Source organism: Ambystoma mexicanum, chromosome 9 (assembly GCF_040938575.1).
Source record: "Ambystoma mexicanum isolate Mex_15411 chromosome 9, UKY_AmexF1_1, whole genome shotgun sequence".
In the NCBI taxonomy this organism is placed as follows: domain Eukaryota; kingdom Metazoa; phylum Chordata; class Amphibia; order Caudata; family Ambystomatidae; genus Ambystoma; species Ambystoma mexicanum.
The window spans coordinates 833,157,550-833,178,395 of NC_090931.1; the positions used below are offsets into that span (position 1 = coordinate 833,157,550).

The 20,846-nt window shown below is 44.0% G+C and overlaps 1 protein-coding gene across 18 annotated transcripts in view; it reads left to right on the plus strand.

The window, feature by feature from the left end:
* Window positions 1-20,846, plus strand: part of MAP2 (microtubule associated protein 2) — a 680,541-nt gene that overhangs the window by 294,057 nt on the left and 365,638 nt on the right. For 16 of the 18 annotated variants that reach the window (XM_069615867.1, XM_069615868.1, XM_069615871.1 and 13 more), the window contains exon 5: window positions 397-510. The exons of 1 other annotated variant lie outside the window; for it this stretch is intronic. In XM_069615867.1, coding sequence (XP_069471968.1) covers window positions 397-510 — 114 coding nt within the window. The remainder of the gene's footprint in view (window positions 1-396; window positions 511-20,846) is intronic. One more of the 18 variants, XM_069615866.1, reaches the window with a different exon arrangement.

A 20,846-nucleotide genomic window follows, 5' to 3' on the forward strand; every position in this document is an offset into this window, starting at 1 on the left:
ACTTTTATGTTAGTTGCCACGTCCCGGTGTTTTACTTTTTAAATCTGGTCACCCTACACTTAATAAAGCACTGGGAATACCCACGGGATGTTCAGGGAACGAGCCCCAGCACACAGAAGCCTGCACATTTTGAATATGGTCAAGACTGCACGGTGAAACAACTTTTCACTTGCGATTTTTCCTTCTGTCGATTGACCTTTATGCAAAATGTGTTAGTCCGCCCTACTTGAGTGACGCATTCTCTCACGCAAGCAGACAAATAATTGTATGAGTCTGGCCCGTAGAGACTGGGGATATTGCTGGACACGTATTGTGCAAAACTTTCCCTCTGTCTCCAATTAATTCATTGTTTTGTTTGCTTGTTTTGTTTTGCCACTGCTTTTGCTGCTACCACAGAGGAGATATCTGCCAGGATAGTCCAAGTAGTAACAGCTGAGGCCGTAGCAGTGCTGAAAGGTGAACAGGAAGTGGAAGCCCTGCAGAAAGGTCAGCCCGGATGCCTACCCTTAGGTACTGTAAAGCAGCGAGGCCGCAGGGGGGGTGAGTGCTTGCCGGGGGCGGGGGTTGGGGGGTTGGTGGTAGTGCAGCTCTGGCGCTTTGAATGGGCATGGTAGTGCTGTTATACATTTGGAAAATGTGACTGGCCAGAGTAGAAATACGGCCGTCAGATTTGGCCGGCGAGGAGTAGGGTTTTGTAATAAAGGCACCTGAGCACGGTAGTGGTAATGCATAAAACAATCTGTTAAAATCCTGGTGAAAGGAAACAAGGAATCAATTTTTCCGCCAAAAAAATAAATAACCGTAAAAATTACAAAAAAGGTAACGTTCTACGGGTTTTTAAAAAAAACGGACAAAATACAACCAACAAGTAGATTATAGAAAAAATCAAGACATTTAAATATACAATAAACACCCTATTATGATTCTTCCCTAGCACCGGAAATGGGCGAGGGGGGGGGGCACCTACTCTCTTCCACATACGTCACGTGGCCCATTTTCCATTGGAAGCCCCCCTCCATTTTCCCCACTTACCGCTTGTTTACTGCTGTTTCCATTCACCGCCCATGTTCAGATGCTGTTTTGTTCTGGGAACTTTATGTATGTTTTTTCCACATACTTTACTACACTCACATAACCAGAAAACCATGCCTTCTCTAAAGTGAAGCGCGACATGTCCCACGCCCCCTTTCCCCAAGCCTATGGTCATCCTGCCTGGCAACAATGCTTTGTCTGAGAATGAAGTGAGCAGGCCTTCTCCAGAAAGAAACACGGGGAGCTGAGATCAAGTTTAAAAAGCGAAGAATGATATCCATGTACAGAAGAACACGTGACCAACAGTACAGCCCCTCTGTTATCATACAGTTAGGAACAAAATGGATGGCGCCAAAACGCAGGGATTTCAGGATAAGAAGCCTCTAATGGCCAAACGCTTTAATTATGGCCTGGGCCTGAGTGAACTCTCACAGTACTGTGCATTACATGGCATTTCAGTGCAGAGTGCTTTACGGACTCTTCACCAAATTTCACCAAATTAGATCTCAGTGGGAGTATTGGGCTGCACATCACCCCCACCCCCCGGCCACGCGATACACTTCTGCCTATGCCGTATCTTGGATACGTAGCCTGTAACCCACGCATAAGTGAAGTGGAACTGACATTCAATCTGCCTTATTCCTATTCAATATTGAACATGTTGATTGTATGGATTCCTTGTGGAATTGGATGATGTTAGGTCAAGAGAGAGCCTTAATCTTTGCTCTAGTTGCATTTTTAAAGCTGATTGAAAATGAAATATCAATCTTGTAATTGTTTGCATCTTCTAACCACCCTTCGAATCTGGAAATGAGATTGATACGTTTTAGTATCTGTTATTTCCATCTGTTATTTCATACATTGTACTGTTTGGGCTGTTGGTAAAAGTCATCCACGTTGGTTTGGTATCCGGTCATTGCGTTGACAACCAAAGCATCGACAGCCATACCATCTAAAAAAAAGAATCTAATGCATTTTTTAAGATGGTGAAGGGTTTAGTTTAATAAAAATGGGTTTTAAAGATTAGACCCCCCCATTAAAAAAAAATTTAAAAAATGCATTAGATGCTTTTTTTTAGATAGTATGGTATTAGATGCTTTGGCTGTCGATGGAATGACTATAAACCGTTGGTTTTATATGAACTTTAGTATATAGTTAAGATATAAAAATATATATATGCATATAGCATATAAATGATATATGTTATGGGTACTATCATCTAAAAAAATGTTGACGTTTATGTTTGAACAGTGCGAATGCCAACACAAAGGTTTATCCTATCATAAAACTAACATTAACTATAAACATAACATGATGTAAAACCAACATGAAAACCAACCTTGTTGGAATCATCTTTTTATGTTAATTATTGTTAATACGTGAGTGTGTTGATGTGTTAATTCTATTTTGTGTTTAGTTTGAATACTGATGTTGTATGCATGTTTGCTTTTGGCATGTTAATGTTGGTGTGTCATCCAGCCATCCAGCCTGGTGATGGTACAAGAAAGTAGGTGTGAAGTGAGGGAGTTCAAAGAGAGCCCTGGTAATGAAGCTTATGATCTCGTTGAGAGAACAGACAGCATAGTTGGGGAGACCAAAGAGGATGCTGGCACAGTAGTCCAGTTTAGAGAAGACAAGGGTAGTTAAGAGATGCTTGAAAGGAAGAAGGTGCCTATTTTTTCTAAAATTTAGGAGGTGGAGGCGAGCCGCCATTGCAGTTTTGGAGATGAAAGTAAAGAAGGTGTGAGAAGGGTCATAGATGAAAAAGGTGTTTCTAGCTGAAAAGGAGAGGAGAGTGTCAGGTAGGAATTGGATAGGCAGGGTAAGAGATGAGAAAAGTATTTTGCAGGGAAGAGGAGCACTTCTGTTTTGGTAGAGTTTGGCATCAGAGAGTGCAAAGCCATCCAGTATTTAATGTCAGAAAGAGAGTTCGAAATTTTGATAGAGAGATCAAAGGAGAGTTCAAGAAAAGATAATATGATTTGGGTGTCATCCACAAAGAGTTGGTTAAAGAACCCATAGGAGGATATTAGTGCCCCAAGAGCAGATGTGTAAAGTGTAAAGAGGAGAGGACCCAAGACAGACCGTTGTGGAACTCCAACAGCTTAATTCTGTTTGTCTCTCCGACCCCATTGCGCATGCATGGCGGGCCTACTGTGTACAGCAAATCATCTTCTGTGTTTTGTTGAAAGTATTTGTTGAAAATATTTAATTTGACGGTGTATGCATCATTTAGTTTAGTCCCTATGACCCTACTGCACATGTACGGTGGCCCACAAGCACATTTGGTGTGGCAGATGAGCTTGTGCATTTTGGGAATGTTTTTTATTTCCTGGTACCTGTTTAATTTTGTTTTTTCCACAACGCAACTGCACATGGATGAAAAGTGGGTGTGTGTTTGAGTTCTGCAGATGTTTTTGTGCATCTTGCTGTATATATTTAATTCAGTTTGTCTCTTTGACCCTGCTAAAGGGAGGGAAAGAGAGTAAAAAACTACCCCTATTTAGAGATGCATTGTAGCTAGGAGCAGCATGAGCTAGGTTTAACAAATACTAGCTAAAGAATAAAGGTCACAAGAAGATGGATAGTGACTCTGTAGATAAAAAACGTTAATTAAATACTAGACAGACATCTAAAATGTGGAGGCCTGTAACCCAACATGAGGCCTTCAAAAACATAAACCAAAAAGAAAAGGTACAATTACACAATTAGCTACACATTTTTGTGAGACCTGCTGCAAACTTATAATGGGCCTGATGCATGTTTGGTGGGCAGATCATCTCGTGCATTTTGTGGAATATAATTGATTTTGCTATTTATCTTGCATTTAGTTGTGTGCCACCAATCCTCCTGCCATGACTTAACAAGGATGGAATCAAAGAAGTAGCTATTTGCAAGTTAAAAATATTCTTTTGCCAATTTGAAAAATAGATTGGTGCCAGGTATTCAATTTGGGGCAGCTGGCGACCGTATAAGTCATAAAGCTTGATTTTAGGAGGTTTGTTCTCAAAGACTCCCCAACCTCACCCTAATACACCACACTGCCAAAATGGGATGTCCCATTGGCTCATCTTCATTCTGGCTCTGCACTTATGAGTTAAACATTTATTGAATGCTACATGTGCACATAACTTTGGTATTCATACACTTCGTAGGTTTATCCTCGTGAGATATGGCTAAAATAAAAAAGCTGGTAAACCAATGACCCAATCAAAAGATGTGGCAAATGATGCTTCTGGGTTCCGGGGAGAAGATATTGCCCTAGGAAACCTTTTTCCCCCCAGCCCAGAATATTGTAATGGGATGACTGTGCCAGCACTGCAGAAGACGCCTGTTTCATTTTCAATTCTTAACAGGCATTCTGGGGAGCCCAGGCATCACATCTTTAGGTCTGACTAGCGAGAACTTTCTCTCTTGCAGACCTAAAGCTTATCAATCTCACATGGACTCTGTTGGTCAGAAGAATGACTAAACATATCTGCTTGGTCGACTTAATTTCAGCATTGATCCCTGATTGGAGTGAGGATGGTACACAGTCTGTGCATTCCCAATCTCGAAGTGTGCCTACAGGGAGGGAGACCAAGGACATCAGCAGGAAATTCATTTCAGGTTTGGTACAGGGCCAAGGGCAGATCCTGGTAGAAGAGCAGGTAGCAGAGTGTCCGCAGAGGCTGCTGTGGCTGCCCTGTGGAGTTGGATGGATGGATGTATGGCAGGAGGCTCGACAGACGCATCACAGGTAGACTCCATGCTCCCAGCTAACCACATGCTCTGTCAGGTTTCTGAGATGGCCATGTTGCCACAGCGTCGGAGCGCAAGCAACCTCAGACATGGTCTTGCCTTGTTGGGCCCCATCAATTAATGGCTGATTCATTCCATAGACATGGCGAACAAGGGACCCATATCGAAGTGTACCCCTGCCAAAATATGTCTGGGGTAGCTTGCTCGCCTGACCCAACCTAAGGTTGATTGACCTCTTCTGCATGTGGCCTACACTGCTTCATTTGGAGGCAACGGGCAGGACAGATTTGCTAACGGTTAATCGCAAAATGTCACAAAAATGAATAGAATGGAAAGGTGCCCATTGGTCTTCGTAGTGGCTATAAGATTCATTCAAAGCTTTCTAGATATCACTTTTTGGTGCATATAGCAGAGGCCTCAACATACGTAACATAGCACAGTCAGGTGAGGAACTTGCTCTCATCACCAAACACATGCCCCACTTCTCACAAGTCTACTACCAATTCTTCCACACAATATTACAAAATAGTTCCCAGGAAGTATCCTCCCGACCTATCAGCTTTGTCCGTGCTTGCCACGGGTAGTGTCTTTCTCAGTATCCACAGCAGTTAGAACGATCACGCAGGTTTACTGTCTAAATATGAAAGATTAGTGCGGGTTCATCTGAACCCATCAGTGCCAGACATCTTGATAACAAGGATGAAGCAACAGCAATTCTGGTGCTTCACCAGTATTTGGTAAAAAAAAATGTCATCATTACTTATGGATTCAACATCATAAAACAGTGGGGTGGCATAAGACAGTGGGGTGGCTGTGATGAAGTTGGCTGGCATTGGGAACTGCTCAAGCAGCAGGGTCTTCCAAACTACTTTAGTCCTATTTTTAAAAAGTATCAACAAAATTGCACTTTAGGCAAAGAAATTATTTGTTTATTTTGTTCAAGTTGATTGATTGATTGATCGATTGATGGATAGGTTATTTATAATGCGCCTATACACAATTGTTTCAAGGAGCAACCAGGCAGTGAAGAGGAAAAAAGGGGAGAAGAAGACAAACGACCTTACTAGGCCTAGTATCATTTAGATTGTGCAAGTGTGCAGGCAAGAAGTGCAGGGGAGGGGGAGGGTGGAAGTGCACCCAGTGTAACAGTGCCCTGGGTTAAGTGCAAGGAAGGCAGGGCCTCCAAGGGGAACAAGCCCCAGAAGTGCAAGGTGTACGCCAGGTGGCAGTGCAGGAGGACCCGAAGGCAAGTGCTAGGAACTGGGCAGGGGGGGCAGGTGTCCTATGTGACGCAGAGGAGCGTCAGGCAGCCACTCAATGTAACTGAGCAGGAGGAAGGGAAGGGTAGTAGAGGGAAGACAGAGAGAAAAGGAGCCGGGGAAGGGTTAGCAGGGGAGAGGCAGAGAGAAGGAAGAGGAGAAACGGAGAAAAGTTGGCAACACTTGCCACTTACTTTTTAGCCCAGTGCTTATGTGAAATATTGATCTCATATAATTCTCTTTGTCTCTCTGTGCTTACTGTGTACGCTCGCATATAGAGATACATGTATTGTTCCATTGAGTTTGGCTGATTTTCGAAATGTTTGCAGAATGCATTTATTCGGCCTAAGGCCGAGATGTGACCCAAAAAATCTCAAAAATGAAAGCAGACTATTTTGAGATATTGTGGGCTAAGTAGTAAATTGTTCAGCCTTGGGGCACAGCCCCGTGCAAAAAATATTTTTTTTCAGCAGTACCTTTTGTCATTGAAACGTTGATAAAACTTCACCAAATGTGGCAGGAGTCTTCAGATGTGGCCAAATCCGTGACCTGTAGAATTTGGTGAATGGTCGTGAATGGCGCCACATGTTAAAGAGGATAGCATCTTTGCATGTTCCTTTGTAAAGCTTGACGTCACCTTGACTGCACTGCCGGCATAGCTGCAATATAATGCATCTATGTATAGTTGCATCCCCAGAAAAAAAATAGAGTTTCGCTTGAAGGGACATTATGATTGCAATGCAAAAACTAAAAACCGACATAACTTGCCCCCCAGACTCCAAACCTCCGGAAGCGGAGGACACCCCTGCTAGCCCCAAAGGCTATCCCTTCCAAGCATGTGGAGCGGGGACACGCCTGCAACCCCTGCTCCCCATGTGTGATAGTGATTACCTAAACTGATCGTTTACAAACCATCGAATGGTACTGGCCGAATTCGGCCAGATTTACTACACGATCGTTTGTAAATTATCAATTTGGGTACTACCATAAGATGGCACTGGTAATCGTACTGTAGCCGAAATATGATCAAACATCCTTCGATGAGTGAATGGAAAAAACAAGGCCAGGCCTACCGATCCACCTACCTCCAGCACAAAACATGTGGTTGGAATCTACTGTCAGGTGACAGCATTGGGGATCAATTGGGGATAAATTGGTTGATCAATTGGGGATCAACATTGGGGATCAACATTGGGGATCACTGCACTACTCATGTAACAACACTAGATGTATGATTTCATATGACTATAAGATATACTTCATCGAGTGTCTATCTGATAAAAAGCAGATAAAAAGCAACTCACCTGACATTATTGATGTAGTTGAAGCAGAAAGATAAGGGACACAGTATGCTGATAAATAATATAAGACCAAAATGTTAAGCCTATTGTCACAATCCTACAAATACTCCCCCAAAGGGAAAGTGCACCATTGGATACATATACTGGTAGGCTGAGGGGACCAGTGAATCACTACAAAGCAATTTAAAAAGGCTAGAGCAGCCAGTTCCTTGAATAACAACTGTAAAAGGCTCTCAATATACTGCCTTCAGGTGTGTTTCTTCAAGACTTAATCATACGTTTGAATACTTAGTGAACACTTAATGCAATAAAGGTCTTGGTCCTATTCTCAAATAGTATGCATTCGGTCAAGGTACAGAACTATGCATTTAGAGTCCCAGGTGTCCCAGTGTCTCTGCATAACTTCCAGCTGGGTTTGCTCATTTGAAATGCAACATTAATACATTCATAAAGGGTAGATAATGATCAGAAGAAGCCGTGGTTTAGGTATCTCTATGCCACATATGGCTGAGGCAAACTCTGGTATGTGTACCATATTGTACTATTAACTGTTAGGTTACCTTGTATCCATTAACTGGAGAAAGCAGTGGCTTCTGGAAGCCATTTGGCATGTGATCCACACAACGCTGTCTGAACGTCTAAACCCTAGCTTGTGCAGATCATTATTTAGCCTTTAGACTTCATTAGCTTCTAGACCCCATTAGATACTATAAAACACCAATAACTATAAAATGCCAAAACTATATTCTGGGTCAAGTCAAACTGCTGCAGCCAGCCAAAGCTGACCCTGTATTGCCATGTGAGGTGTCTTCTTAAGATACCACCCCTTTTTCTTTCAAACAAGTATCGGAGGACATGGTTTTGGAGGTTATACGAAAGCTCAAACCCACATCCTGCAAGGGAGATGTCTTCCCTGCCACATTCTTTAAGGATTTTGCTACTATGCTTGTCCCTTGCGTTACTAGCTTTGTTAATCGCTCCTTTCAAGAGGCCATCCCAGAAAATATCAATGATGCTTGGATAACCCCCCTAATGAAAAAGGAGTCAGTGGACCGTACTATCGCTGGTAATTACAGACCCATAACTAATGTGCTTTTCTTGCTAAAAAGGAACAATCTGTATTCCGTACAAACTTCGGGACAGAGACCGCCCTGTTGGACTAAAAATCTAACATAACGGAAACCATCGAGGAAGCCAATGCCGCCTTACTCCTTCTACTAGATCTTTCTTCAGCGTTCAACTTGGTCGATCATGCTCTCTTAGAGAAAAGACTGATCGAGGTAGGTAAATGTACCACTCAGGCTGCAAACTGGTTCAGATCCTTTCTCGGACCAAGGGCAGCTAATATAGTGAAGGGTAATGCCCAATCCTTAAGAACGCTCCTAACATGTGGAGTTCCTCGGGGATCCTGTTTGTCACCACTACTTTTTAACGTTAACTCGAAACCTTTGTGTGATCTCCTTGCCTCTCTCGGAGTTTACTTTGCAAAGTATGCAGATGATACCCAGATTGTGTTTAAACTATCTGGGGTCTATACTGCAAACACGATCAAAGTAAAGGAAGTTTTCAGAGCCGTACAAATATGGATGGCCTCAAGCTCACTAGCCTTGAAGGATTCTAAAGCGGAGTTGCTTATCATTGGTACCCACCACAAACTGAAAAATCTTGATACCCGATACAATCACTTTGTGGTAAATGGCATCACCATTGCTGTTTCTGAAACTGTAAAAACGAGTCTATTTGGACTCTCACCTTACTTTTCAGAGGCATGTTTACTTTCTCAAATCCTCATGTGCGTATTTTACTAGCCTACTATGGCAAATTCGTCCTTATTTGGCTGTGGACAATCGTGCACTGATTGCCGCAGCCATTGTCAACTCATAATTGACTATTGTAACAGCCTTCTGGTAGACACCTCCAAATCCAATATTAGGAGGCACCAGGCGTCACAGAATTGAGCTGTTCGTGCAGCATGTGGGCTTAGCCGGCTTTCTAGGGTCTCAGAGTATCGTAGGAAATTACACTGGCTTCCTGTCGAGCAGCAGGTACGTTTTAAGGGCTCTGTTCGGATCTTCAAATGTCGCTTAGATCAGGCATCTTCATATCTTTATTTGAGAGTCCACAAAGCTCATATTAGGTGCACTCTTCGATCTAATAATAATCTGCTCCTCTCCCAACCTCGCGTCATTCTGAAAAAGTTTGGCGGTGCAGGCTTCAATGCCTGGGCACCTACCATCTGGAACTCACTGCCCATGGAACTACGAGCATGTGACTAAATAACCAGGTTCAAGAAACAACTTAAGACACTTCTTTTTAGAGGATAGATTTAGTTCTTAATTTGCCCCCTCCTTTGCTATGGACCATACTCTATTTCTCTCATTTTTGTTTTTACGTTGTCTGTCTTGTGAGCACCCTGAGGCCTTTGTGGTGTGTGGCGCAATATAAGAAAATGATAGATAGATAGATAGATAGATAGATAGATAGATAGATAGATAGATAGATAGATAGATAGATAGATAGATAGATAGATAGATAGATGTTGAACACGAAATTAAGGTATTTGTTTTGGGTAGAAGCCAAAAGGTATTGTAATAGTGTCTCTCCTACATCTCTTGAGTGCAATCAAGTTCCTAAACACGAGAAATCTAGTGTATGTAAAATATGGCAAGGGAGCTATATTGTCTCTGTATTTCTGAAGCATCTCTAGATCTCTGAGTGCTCAGAAATCAGAATCCAAGCCCTGAGGTTGAGGGAGCAAGGATCATGGTGCATAACTGTCCCCACTTCTCTTGACAGCAGGTCACATGTTGTTCAGAGACTGAATGGTGGCACCTAGTAAAAAATCATCAAGTCTGTGAACCAATGCTGGCATGCCCATGCCGGGGAAACGGGAATAAATCATAAGGTGTGCAGGAATATTGGGATCAGTGGCAGAGGGTTAAATGCATAGAGAAACATTCCCTTGTTTTGAATTGAGAATGTCTCTGCCAGGCGCTTGGTTGATGAAATCAGCTGGTGAACAACTCACACTTGGAGTTGTTTAGGATGGTGAACAGGTATATCTCCAGTCTTCCCCATCTCTTGAATATTAACTCCACCTGGCGCCATTACAATTCCCACTTGTGGCCTGCTATACTGCTACATCTCTACTTAATGAGTCAGCTAGTGTTTTGCAGTGGTCCCCTTGCAAGTTAACATATTATGAAACAAATTAGATGGTAACTCGCTGATATACAGAAACGGCTCCCCTGAGCACTTGTATAATACTATAGGGTTGTTGGTGTGGGGTATGTTGCAGGAAATCTTGTATGCACTGCAAAATAATTATGTACATGCCGACATTTTCTTAAAATGCACATAATGTCATAATGAGACATTAAATATGTTTTGCTTGCAAAGTATTGTTGGTATGCACAGATCCCAGTGAGTGTTTACTGCTACAATCCTTCACTTTTTACAGTTGTGAACTAGTATTGGAGGCTAGCACAGACGCAAGGGGGTGCGGGAGTACAGGTGAAAGGGCAGGGGAGAACACTCCTTGGTGATGAACAAATCAGCAAACTTAAAAAAACAAGTCACACCTTTCAGCAGTACAGGGAAGGAAATATGTTGTTTGTTTGCTAAAGCATAGGAAACTGCACCTTCTGTTTCTATATATGCTCCACTTTGGAAGCTTTTCTATATAATGATGTATTTTTCCATTTATTGACTCAAGCATCCCACAGCAACTTATTTAAGTGATAATTAATTACAGAAGAGGCGTCCCTGGTTACAGAAGAAGGCACTCAATCTGGTGTTCCGATGAGCATTGCTGCTATTAACTTAAAAGGCATATATATGTGATTTTCTTCAACAGGCTCCATAAGAAACCTCAGTAATTTCTGAATTCTGTCTTGGCTGTGGTGAGGAAGGGAGGACACAACTATAGGCTGTATTATGAGCCCTGTCATTTCACTTCCTATGTCAGGGTTGAAACAGGGCTCTGATAAGATGTTGCTCCCTACTTGGATTCAAAGGATTTTTCAGAGAGTGAAAAAGTAATTAGCTTTGCCATTAAGGATACTTTATGCTTATTAAAATATGTTTGTTCCTCTTAAAACTCGGGCAGCAATTCTTTTCGAGTTGTTTCCTTTGCCACTGTTCTGGTGGCAACTAACTTGAAACCTATCAGTGCAGCTTTGTGGGTACAAGCACGGATTAGGCTCCCATGTGTTCATTGTTTCCCATTTCTGTTGGGCCCATTTTCCTGTTTTTGGGGAGTACAAATGGATGGTGTATATGTCTTTTAGCTATAAGGCTTGTTTTGAGTAAGTGTTGTCACAGCTCACAGGACAACGCAATGTGGATAGTCAGCAGAGGCTCAGGAATCTTGACCACCATATTCTGAGGTGCAGCTATTCTGATGCAATTATCATTATTACCCACTACACATCATTACACAAACTGTGCATGTTCACCTGGCCCTTGAATTACTTAGGGACACACAAACCCCTAGTAGCATGTTTTCGGACACATTCCTTTTCGTTGCCGTTGTTCCATCTATAAATATTGTATTCTGTCTGAATTGTTTGACAGCTACATCAATTAGGCGATGTTTGTTTTTTGTAGTACACATGCATGTTTTTCCAGTGGCTTTAAAGCACAGAGTTTTCTCTGCATGGGAGTACTTTTACTAGGTACTGAGGCAAATCCTTACGTCTTGGACTAGTTGATGAGTGGACTTTATAATCACATTTAACATATTTTTTAGCCTATGTGTTTGGAAAAAATGTGTTGTAAAATGCAACTTTTAGACAGATTTGTAAAGAGTTGAGTTGATGGGAAACGGAAATTCCTTTCCAAACACTATTCAGTGACAGTACCTCACTAACTTCACATGCACACAAAGTGGCTTTCCTCATTAGTCAGTTGCGCCCATGGAAAATAATGTGCGCACAGCAGCCAACCAGTCCCGCACATAGAGAAAAATAATTAAAGGGAACATTCCTGACCCTGGGGGTGGACAAGTGAGGGAGGACACCCGAGTGGAGGGTCAAGTGGGATTGGGAGGAGAATACCAAAGGATGAGACATGGTATTCCCCCTTTCCCAATTATACACCAACCCACTCTCGCTCAGCCTTAATGGAGTATTTCCAATCACACCCTGTCTCCCCATGCCCATTTCCAATAAGTCCTGGGACGAAGAAGAGGCAATCATGAGCAATGAGGATTACCCATAGAAACAGCATAGGAATACAAAGTGAGGCCTTCCATGTAAAACCTTTGAATTGTCCCACTAATAGAGCCAGGCAAGGTCAGGCACTTTATCCAACTATGCACACCTGACTCCAATTGACTCTCACCTGGATTATAAAAAGAGCGGTTCTGCCAGAATCATGGAGCGAGCTGGAGTTGCTAACAGGACCTGGGGATCCAAGGAGTAGGGAGCTGTATTAGGAGAAGCCTGGAGAGTGCTGAGCGGAGGGGCATGCCAAGACACTGGCCCAGTGTGTTTGAGGGACTGCAGCTTAACTAGGGAGCCATATCCCAGTTAGCCGGAGTGAGGCAGGCTGTGACCTCCTTGCCGAGTCCAGAGAGATACTTGTTCCCTTGGGACATGTGCCAGTCCCAAAGGTGTCTAAGGGGAAGGGGTGAGACCCAGACCTCGACGCAGTGTATCCTGTGGAGACCGCTCACCAGCGCTGCGCTTCCCGGGAAGTTTCGTGAAAGTGAAGAGAGAAACTCGGGAGCATGCAGGTGGCTGGGGTGGGAGTGGAAACAGACAAGATTTACAAGTTGCACAAAGGTAAAGAAAGCAGAAAGCAAGAGAGAAAGTAAAGAGAGTGGAAAACAAGAAAGAAAGCATAAAGGAAGATGAGCTTTAAAGTGAACTTCAAAGAATATAAGGAAAAAGAGAGGTTGCAAGCGACCCAAAACAGGAAAGAGGGTGCAAGTGACCCGACAGACTGGAAGAGTGAAAGTAAAAGCGAGAGAAAGCAAAGAGATGCAAGCGACCTGAAAGCAGGAAAAGAGGGTACGAGCGACCCAAAGGTTGAAAATGGAAAGTGCAAGAGGCACGACAAAGAGAAAGGAAGGTGCAAGGGTGATATGATGTGATATGATATGATATGATATAATATGATATGATATGATATGGCATTTATAACTTGCCTATACACAAGTGTTTCAGGAAGCACAACCAAGAGGAGTGTGCAAGTGGCACAGCAAGATGAAAAGGAGGTGCAAGGGTGCCCAATAGAAACAAAGGCATGCAAGAGGCACAGGAAGTAGAAAAGAACAGAGTGAAAGAAGCACAGAAGGAAAAATGTGGCAGAAGGAAGGTACAGAGAATAATGAAAGGGGTTAGAGGTCAGAGTGGTCGTGCCTTGAAGGAGCAAAGAGCCCAGCATTTTTTAAAGTCTCTAGTACTACCCCCATGTAAGAACTGTACAGTGAAAGGTACATCCTGACAAGGAGAACTTTGTTTGTTTGAAGACAAAAGGGGCCTATACTTGGAGAAGGAAACCCTAAGAGGCCCATGAGAGACCCTGAGAGGCCTAACAAGAACTGTGCATTTTTGTTTGGAAACAAAGGAGTCTGAGTTTGGGGAAGGGAGCCCCACCAGAGACATTGTTAACTTTATTGACTTGCTGCAAGAGCCCTGCGTGGAAGGTTCCAAGGGCAACCCTTTTGAAACCAGCCGTGGTTAATAGATCTTTTTGAACCACTACTTTTCCTTTAAGAAGACTTCCTATCACATTTTGTCCAAGATTGAGGGCAAGCATAGGTTTAGACATCGACGGATTTTGGATTTGGACTTTCAGACATCGAAGGCCCTTAGAAACATCAGTTGAGGGAACAATCCCTTTAGATTTAGGGCCAGTTCTGTATTAAACAACCCCAGAACTTAATTAAATAAAGGTTTTGAAACTGTTACCTTTGAGTCTGCATCTCTCTTGATACCATGCCTGTCTCACAGTGGTCTTGTGGACAGGTCTTCTGCCATTAATGATTTTGACACTTTTTGCAATTTATGCCTTAACAATGAGGTAGATATGCACTTCACAGTGAGAGAGGGCTTAGCTGAACTTTTCTGAGCCCAAGTCATGCCATCACTCCTCACCCATTTTCCTCTGGACGTCTCCTCATAAAAACCTGCTCTGTTGGACTGTGATGCTGGAAATGCCTTTTGGGGGGACAGGGCCTCCTAGTCCTTGTCCTACCACTTCTCTGTGTGTATTTTCTTTGTTTTCGGCCACTGAGGTCCAGCCTGGACATCTAGCATAGCATCTCTTCCTGTTTTCCTTTTGGTGAACAGCACCCATAGGAGACCCTTATGGCACCCAGGTATTACCCAAATTGACTGAATACAATTGACCGAATTACCTAATTGGTCGAATTTTAATGGTCCTAATTGACCTTTTGTACAATTGACCTTTTATTTTTTTTATATATATATAGTGGGTTGGTTTCGTATTATAAATAATACAAGGGGTTTAGGTGGGGGGTGCAGGGGTTTTTGGATTGGGTGAGAGGTTGCGGGGGGTTTCCCCCCGCATATATGTACTAATTGATCTTTAAAATTCGGTCAATTGTGCAAAAGGTCAATTGTCATTCGGACAATTGTAACTCAGTCAATTCGTATACAACCGGCACCCATGGGTGGGAATACACCCTTGCACCCCTTATGTGTGTTTTTGGGAACTTTATGTTGCCCACAGAGCAGGGTAAAGGGCTGGTCACAGCTACATTCGGACTTGGCAGTGGCTCTGAGTGTCCTCCATTTTGGGACACCCAGGTCATGCCATAGGAAACAATGGTTTCATGAAGACAGGCAAGATGGCCGCTTGGTTTCTATTGCTGTTAACCCTTGTTTCCCAAGGTCATGGCAAGCCCTGGCTCTGTCCTTGCCCCCTGACTGGCTGTGGGGTGGAAGAACCATATATGGCTCTGGGGATGCCACCTGTCAGACTGACTGGAGACTTCCCAGGGGTTGTGTGTTGTGGATACACCCTTGGGGTGGGACCTGTATGAATGGAGTTTGAAGTGTACTCACATGCTGTGTTGTGTGGTGTTGTGGGTGTCTGGTATTGGTTTAATGACACAATACCTGAGACTACCCTGACTGAAACTGGAGTGAATGCCATGTTGTGTGCTGAAAGTCTGAGTGCTTACTCCAATCCACATTCTGTGTTATGGTTATCTGGGTGGAGTGAATGGTCTGAATGCCTGTGAGCCTGATTGACTGTCTGCTTGCGTGAATGCACTTGTGAATGATTGGCTGCTGAGCCTGGATCAGCCTGAGTGAATGGAGAACCAATGTGTATAACAGGAGACCTCTCACTCACTAATCTGTTCAGAAGCAAATCTTGAAGCTGAAGTTGAAGTTGAAGCAAGAAGAAGCTGTACCCTAGAAGCCCAGCTTGAGGAAGAGGTCTGCTGCTGCATTCTCTTTATGTAATCTGAAAGCTGCTGTGCTCTTCCAAGGACTGATCCACAAGAGGACCTGGACAGGAGACCTCGTTCTGAGCTACTTGGGACTATCGTGCACCTGCTACTCTTCATCAGAAGTACCATGGAAGCAAGTACTGTGCGCCTGCCGTCCGGCGAAGGGGTCTTTGTGAGTCCAGAAGAGAAGTGCTTGGACATCTTGAGTCGAAGAAGTCCAGTTGTGTCACCCAGGGCTCCGGAGGAGTGTTTGTGACTGCTGGAAGCCAGATTGCTGTCGACCACCCTGAAGAGGGGGTACCCTGGCATAGTGCTACTTGACACCCAGAGCTTTGAAAGTTCCACCTGATCAAGGAATCCTTCAAGGGACATCTCTAATACAACATCTCACCACTTTTTTCCCACCAAAGAAGATTCCACTTTGCTGTGTGCAGAGGAAGGTCCGCCGATGAGTTTCTCACCACCAAAATCCGAAGAAGACATCCCAAGCGTCCAACTTTAGTGGGGGTTCATAGTCCAGAGCAGTGGTTGAGTCCAGGTCACCAGAGGTCATCCAGAGGTCTGTCCTGTGGCTGCAGCACCAATGATCAAAAAGACAGTGAATCGCGAAATCGCGAAATCCTGAAACCTGACACCCACTTCTGCCACTACACCTGTCACCACCAAAAGGCACCCAAGGTCCCCAGGGGTCGTATCGTATCCAGCCAGGCCTTTATGGAGTCCACAGCAAGTTTCACCTTCCTACGACTTCCACAGCCGGAGTAACACCCTTCCACAGGAGACCACTGCGAAGACCGGAACTGCTGCCTTTCAGAAAGTACTTGGTTCCTCTTTTACTCTTGGGCTCTGCATCTTAGAGACTCCTTCTTGCAAAGGTGGCCCATCCTTTGAGGGTCCCATCGAGTGAAGCAAAGAAACTCTGCCACTTCCCTTGCTGAGGAGCCCAAGGTACTGTGACGAGGAGGATTGTCTTATAGCCTCAGGAGTTGTACAGGGGTCCCAGAGTCATCTTGGATCCTGTTCTCCAGTGGCATCACAGGTGCATTAGGGTGGTAGAACCTATAAAAAAAGAAAGCAGAGCATTATTGAACATTTTTGGAATGGGCTGTAAAAGACAAGATAAGGTACTCCCTAACCTTTCCATTACAGATTGCCCAGGTGGGGGGATCCTCACGCAATATTGCTATGTGAGTCTCATGAAAGTCTACTGCTTATGTTCTGAAGCTAACCTGCCTTTCGTCCTTGATCTATGAAAGTACACCTTTCTTAAGAATTCACATGCCTGTTTTAAACTGTCAGCAGACAGTGCATTATTACTGGATTTAAGTCTAGCATGGTACACATCGAGTGTATATATTTGCCATTCTTTAAATAGAACTGCCTGAGTACAAAGTGTTATTATGTATATGTATATATGTTACTGAACCTTATTGTATATACAGAAGCTGTGTTATCAGCTAACATAGTGTGTGGACGTTCCTTTGTGGGGGCTTGGGGACTCACTGTACTTAAGAACCAGCCAGCATCACCCCCTGCGTGCTTAAGTTTAGTTTAGTTTAGTTTATTATTTATATTGCGCAGTTATACCCAGGGGTATCAGGGCGCAGCATGTACAAGAATATGCGAAACTTGGTTACAAGGTGTAAAAGTACGAATTGGAGTAGGGAGAATGTACAGAACAGCAGAGAAATCAAGCAATATATACAATATATACACAATAGAAGTGGCATGCATACCAGTACGGATCACATGAGGAATAACCTTGGCATTTAATTGTCTGGGAGGTCCTTCAGTTTCAGCCATGAGATGACCTTAGAGCGGAAGTTCAGATAGGGCATGTCTGCTCTAAGGTTAGGGGGCAAAGAGTTCCAAAGTTTGGCTGCTTTTACCGGGAAGCTGTTACCTCCTATGGTGGCGAGTTTATAATTTGGGACAGAGAGGCGGTCTTTGTAAGCCGTTCTGAGGGGTCTCGCGGAAACTTGTCTATGGAACCTGTTAATCAGGTAGATCGGGGCGGCATTGTTAAGGGATTTGTAGGTGAGTGAAGCCGTTTTTAGGAGAATTTTATCTCTGGTGGCGAGCCAATTGTTCTGTTGACTGAGTCCTGATATATGCTCTCTTCTGGGGATCCCTAGGGCTGCTCTCAGGGCGTTATTCTGGAGAGTTTGTATCTTGCTAGTGGTAGCCTTGGAGGATCCCAGGTAAAGGGCATTACAATAGTCAAGGCGGGATAGTATAAGGGCTCTAGCGATTGTAAGACAGCTGGTATCTGACAGAAATGGTTTAGCTGAGCGGATAAGTTTGCACGTGTATGCAGATGAGGATGCCAGTGAGCTCAGTTGTCTTTTGAAGGAGAGGTTAGAGTCTAAATAGAAGCCCAAAGTTTTAACCTCCTGACCAACTTTAATGTTGTTCCCATCTATCTTGAAAGAATTGTAGGCCGGGCTAAGTTTCCTTAGACTGTGTGTTGTGCCCATGATGATAAGCTCTGTTTTCTCATCATTCAGGCATAGTCCGTGAGTGGCCATCTATGCCTGGATGATGATGTACACCCTATTTAGCAAGGCCAAATCCTTTCCATAAACTCCAGAAAGCGGAAGGAGGATCTGAGTATCATCTGCATAATTAGTGTAGGTGATACCAAGATGATCCAAATCATCGAAAAGGGGCTTGGTAAATATGTTGTACAGTGTAGGGGAGACGCAGGAGCCCTGTGGTACACCACAGGTGATGGGTATGGGATCTGCTGCAGCTGTGGGCGAGAAGACCCTCATAGTTCTACCGTTAAGGAATGAGGTGATCCAGGAGATGGCCTCAGGCGAGAAGTGTGCTGCTGTGTGGAGATGTGAGCATAGGACAGAGTGGTCGACCAGATCGAAAGCAGCAGAAAGGTCAAGGAGGAGGAGCAAGGCAACTTGTCCTTTGTCCCTGAGTGTGTCAATCTGAGCTTTCAGGTCGATGAGTGCAGTCTCAGTCCCATGTTGAGGGCGGAATCCTGATTGTCTGGATCCTAGGAGGTGGTGTTCTTCCAGGTGCCTCTGTATTTGGACGTAGGCGACCTTGTCTAGGATTTTTAGTAAAAAGGGAACAGTTGTTATAGGTCGGTAATTGGTAGGTATGGCTGGGTCAAGAGTAGGTTTTTTTAGTAATGGAAGTACCCAGGATTGTTTTAGATTCGTGGGGATGGAGCCAGTGGTGAAAGAGGCGTTGATCAGTTTCGTAATGAAGGGTGAAAGATCGCGAGCAGCGACTATGATAAGCTGTGCTGGGCAAAGGTCTCCCTGGCAGTTAGAGGGTTTCAAGGACAAGATAATTTTTTCCACGTCGAGAGTATTGACTTTTGAAAATTTGAAGCGCTAGAAATTTTAGTTTGGAGGGTCTTGATCTTATTGGCCAGGGCATTCTGAATTTCTGAGCACCAGTTTTTATCTTTAGTGCAGGTATCAAGGGGTAGTATGGGGGTTTCGACTTCTTTGAGAATGGAAAAGAGTTCTTTCATATTGGACTTGGCAGATGATATGCGAGAGTCAAAGGAAGTTCGTTTGGCCATGTATATTTCTTTTTTGTAGAGTGCAGTTATTTTAGATAGATTGAGTTTGTTAGCAGCTGAGGGACATTTTTTCCATGTAGTCTCGCAATTTCTCTTTTGTTGCCTCAAATTTTTGAGGAATGGTGTATACCATTTGTTGAGGTGTGATTTCTGTTTGCTGGGTCTGAGTTTGAGAGGGGCGATGAGGTCTAGTGCTGTGGCCATGGCTTTATTATATTCCTCAACTAGGATCTCTGGGTCTGTGTTGTCCGGAAGTGAATCAAGGATGGGGAGAAGGTTCGGGATGAGTCTTTCTGCGGTAATGTTTTTCTTGTTTCTGGTGAGGATGGGTGGGGCTGTTGTGGTAGGCGTAGGTGTCGGTCTATCGGTAGTTAGCCAGAACGAGACTAGGTGATGGTCGGACCAGATTAACGGTGAGATATTGGTGATGTTTGCTACACAGTTGTAATCGGCCACCCAATCAAGTATTCTACCTTTCGAGTGAGTGGGGGCCATGCTTCTTTGCGCGAAGCCTAGTTCAGCAAGGGTGGTGGCAATAGAATTAGATATAGGGTCTGCTGGGTCGTTGTAGCCTAGGTTGAAGTCCCCCATGGTGAGGACTTGAGATGAGGTTTTAAGATTATTAGTTAAGATGGCGTTGAGGTCTTCATCGAAGGTACTGATGGGTCCTGGCGGACGGTAAATTAGGTGTATGGTAAGTGTTTGGGTGTTATTGAGTGGGACTTTGACTGACAGGTTTTCGCAGGATTGGACAATGTTGGGTGTAGCAAGTCTCATGGGTAGGCTGAGTTTATGTATAATAGCGACACCCCCTCTTCTGGAGTTAGGGCGATCTTGCCTCAGGATGGTGTACTTATCTGGGACTGCTAGCATGATCGTGGGGCCTGCTGCAGGGTGTAACCAGGTCTCGGTGATAGCCAGGAAGTCTAGGTCGTCTTTGAGGATCAAGTCTGCTATTTCTATAGCATGTGCTACTAAGGATCTAGCATTGATCAAGGCTCCTTTGATTTTAGGGCTGACTGTATTTGTAGTAGTAGTTGTATTCTCAGTAGTACTTGTGTGTCGTTTGTCTTGAGTTGGTCCAGGTGTACTCTGGCAAGGGTGTATGAGTATGGGGCTGGAGGTGAGGTTGTGATGTAAGTTAGCAGTTTTGATATTGGGGCTGAGTTGGGGAGACTGCTTTGAGGATTTATGTAAGGTAGGCAGCGATCGGGCCAGTGGCTCATAAATTTTGGCTAGTCTAGCTCTAAGTGTTAGGTTTCTGTCTATGGTAGTACGGGGGAGACTAGGTAGTAGCTGAAAGTTGGCTGGCTCTGTAAGGGGTGGAGTCTGGTTGGTGAGGCTAGAAGGAGGGGGCAATGTGGACAATTGTGGTGCCATCTTACAATAAGTAGCGAGGTTCAGGAGGATGAGGACGGAGGCGTGTAAACTTATGGTAGGTAGACGCATACTAAATAGAGTTGGAGGTAAGGTCTTAACTGAATAGGTGCTAGTAAGGGAACGTGTGTAAGCCCTTTGAGCTTGGGAGAGAGGCT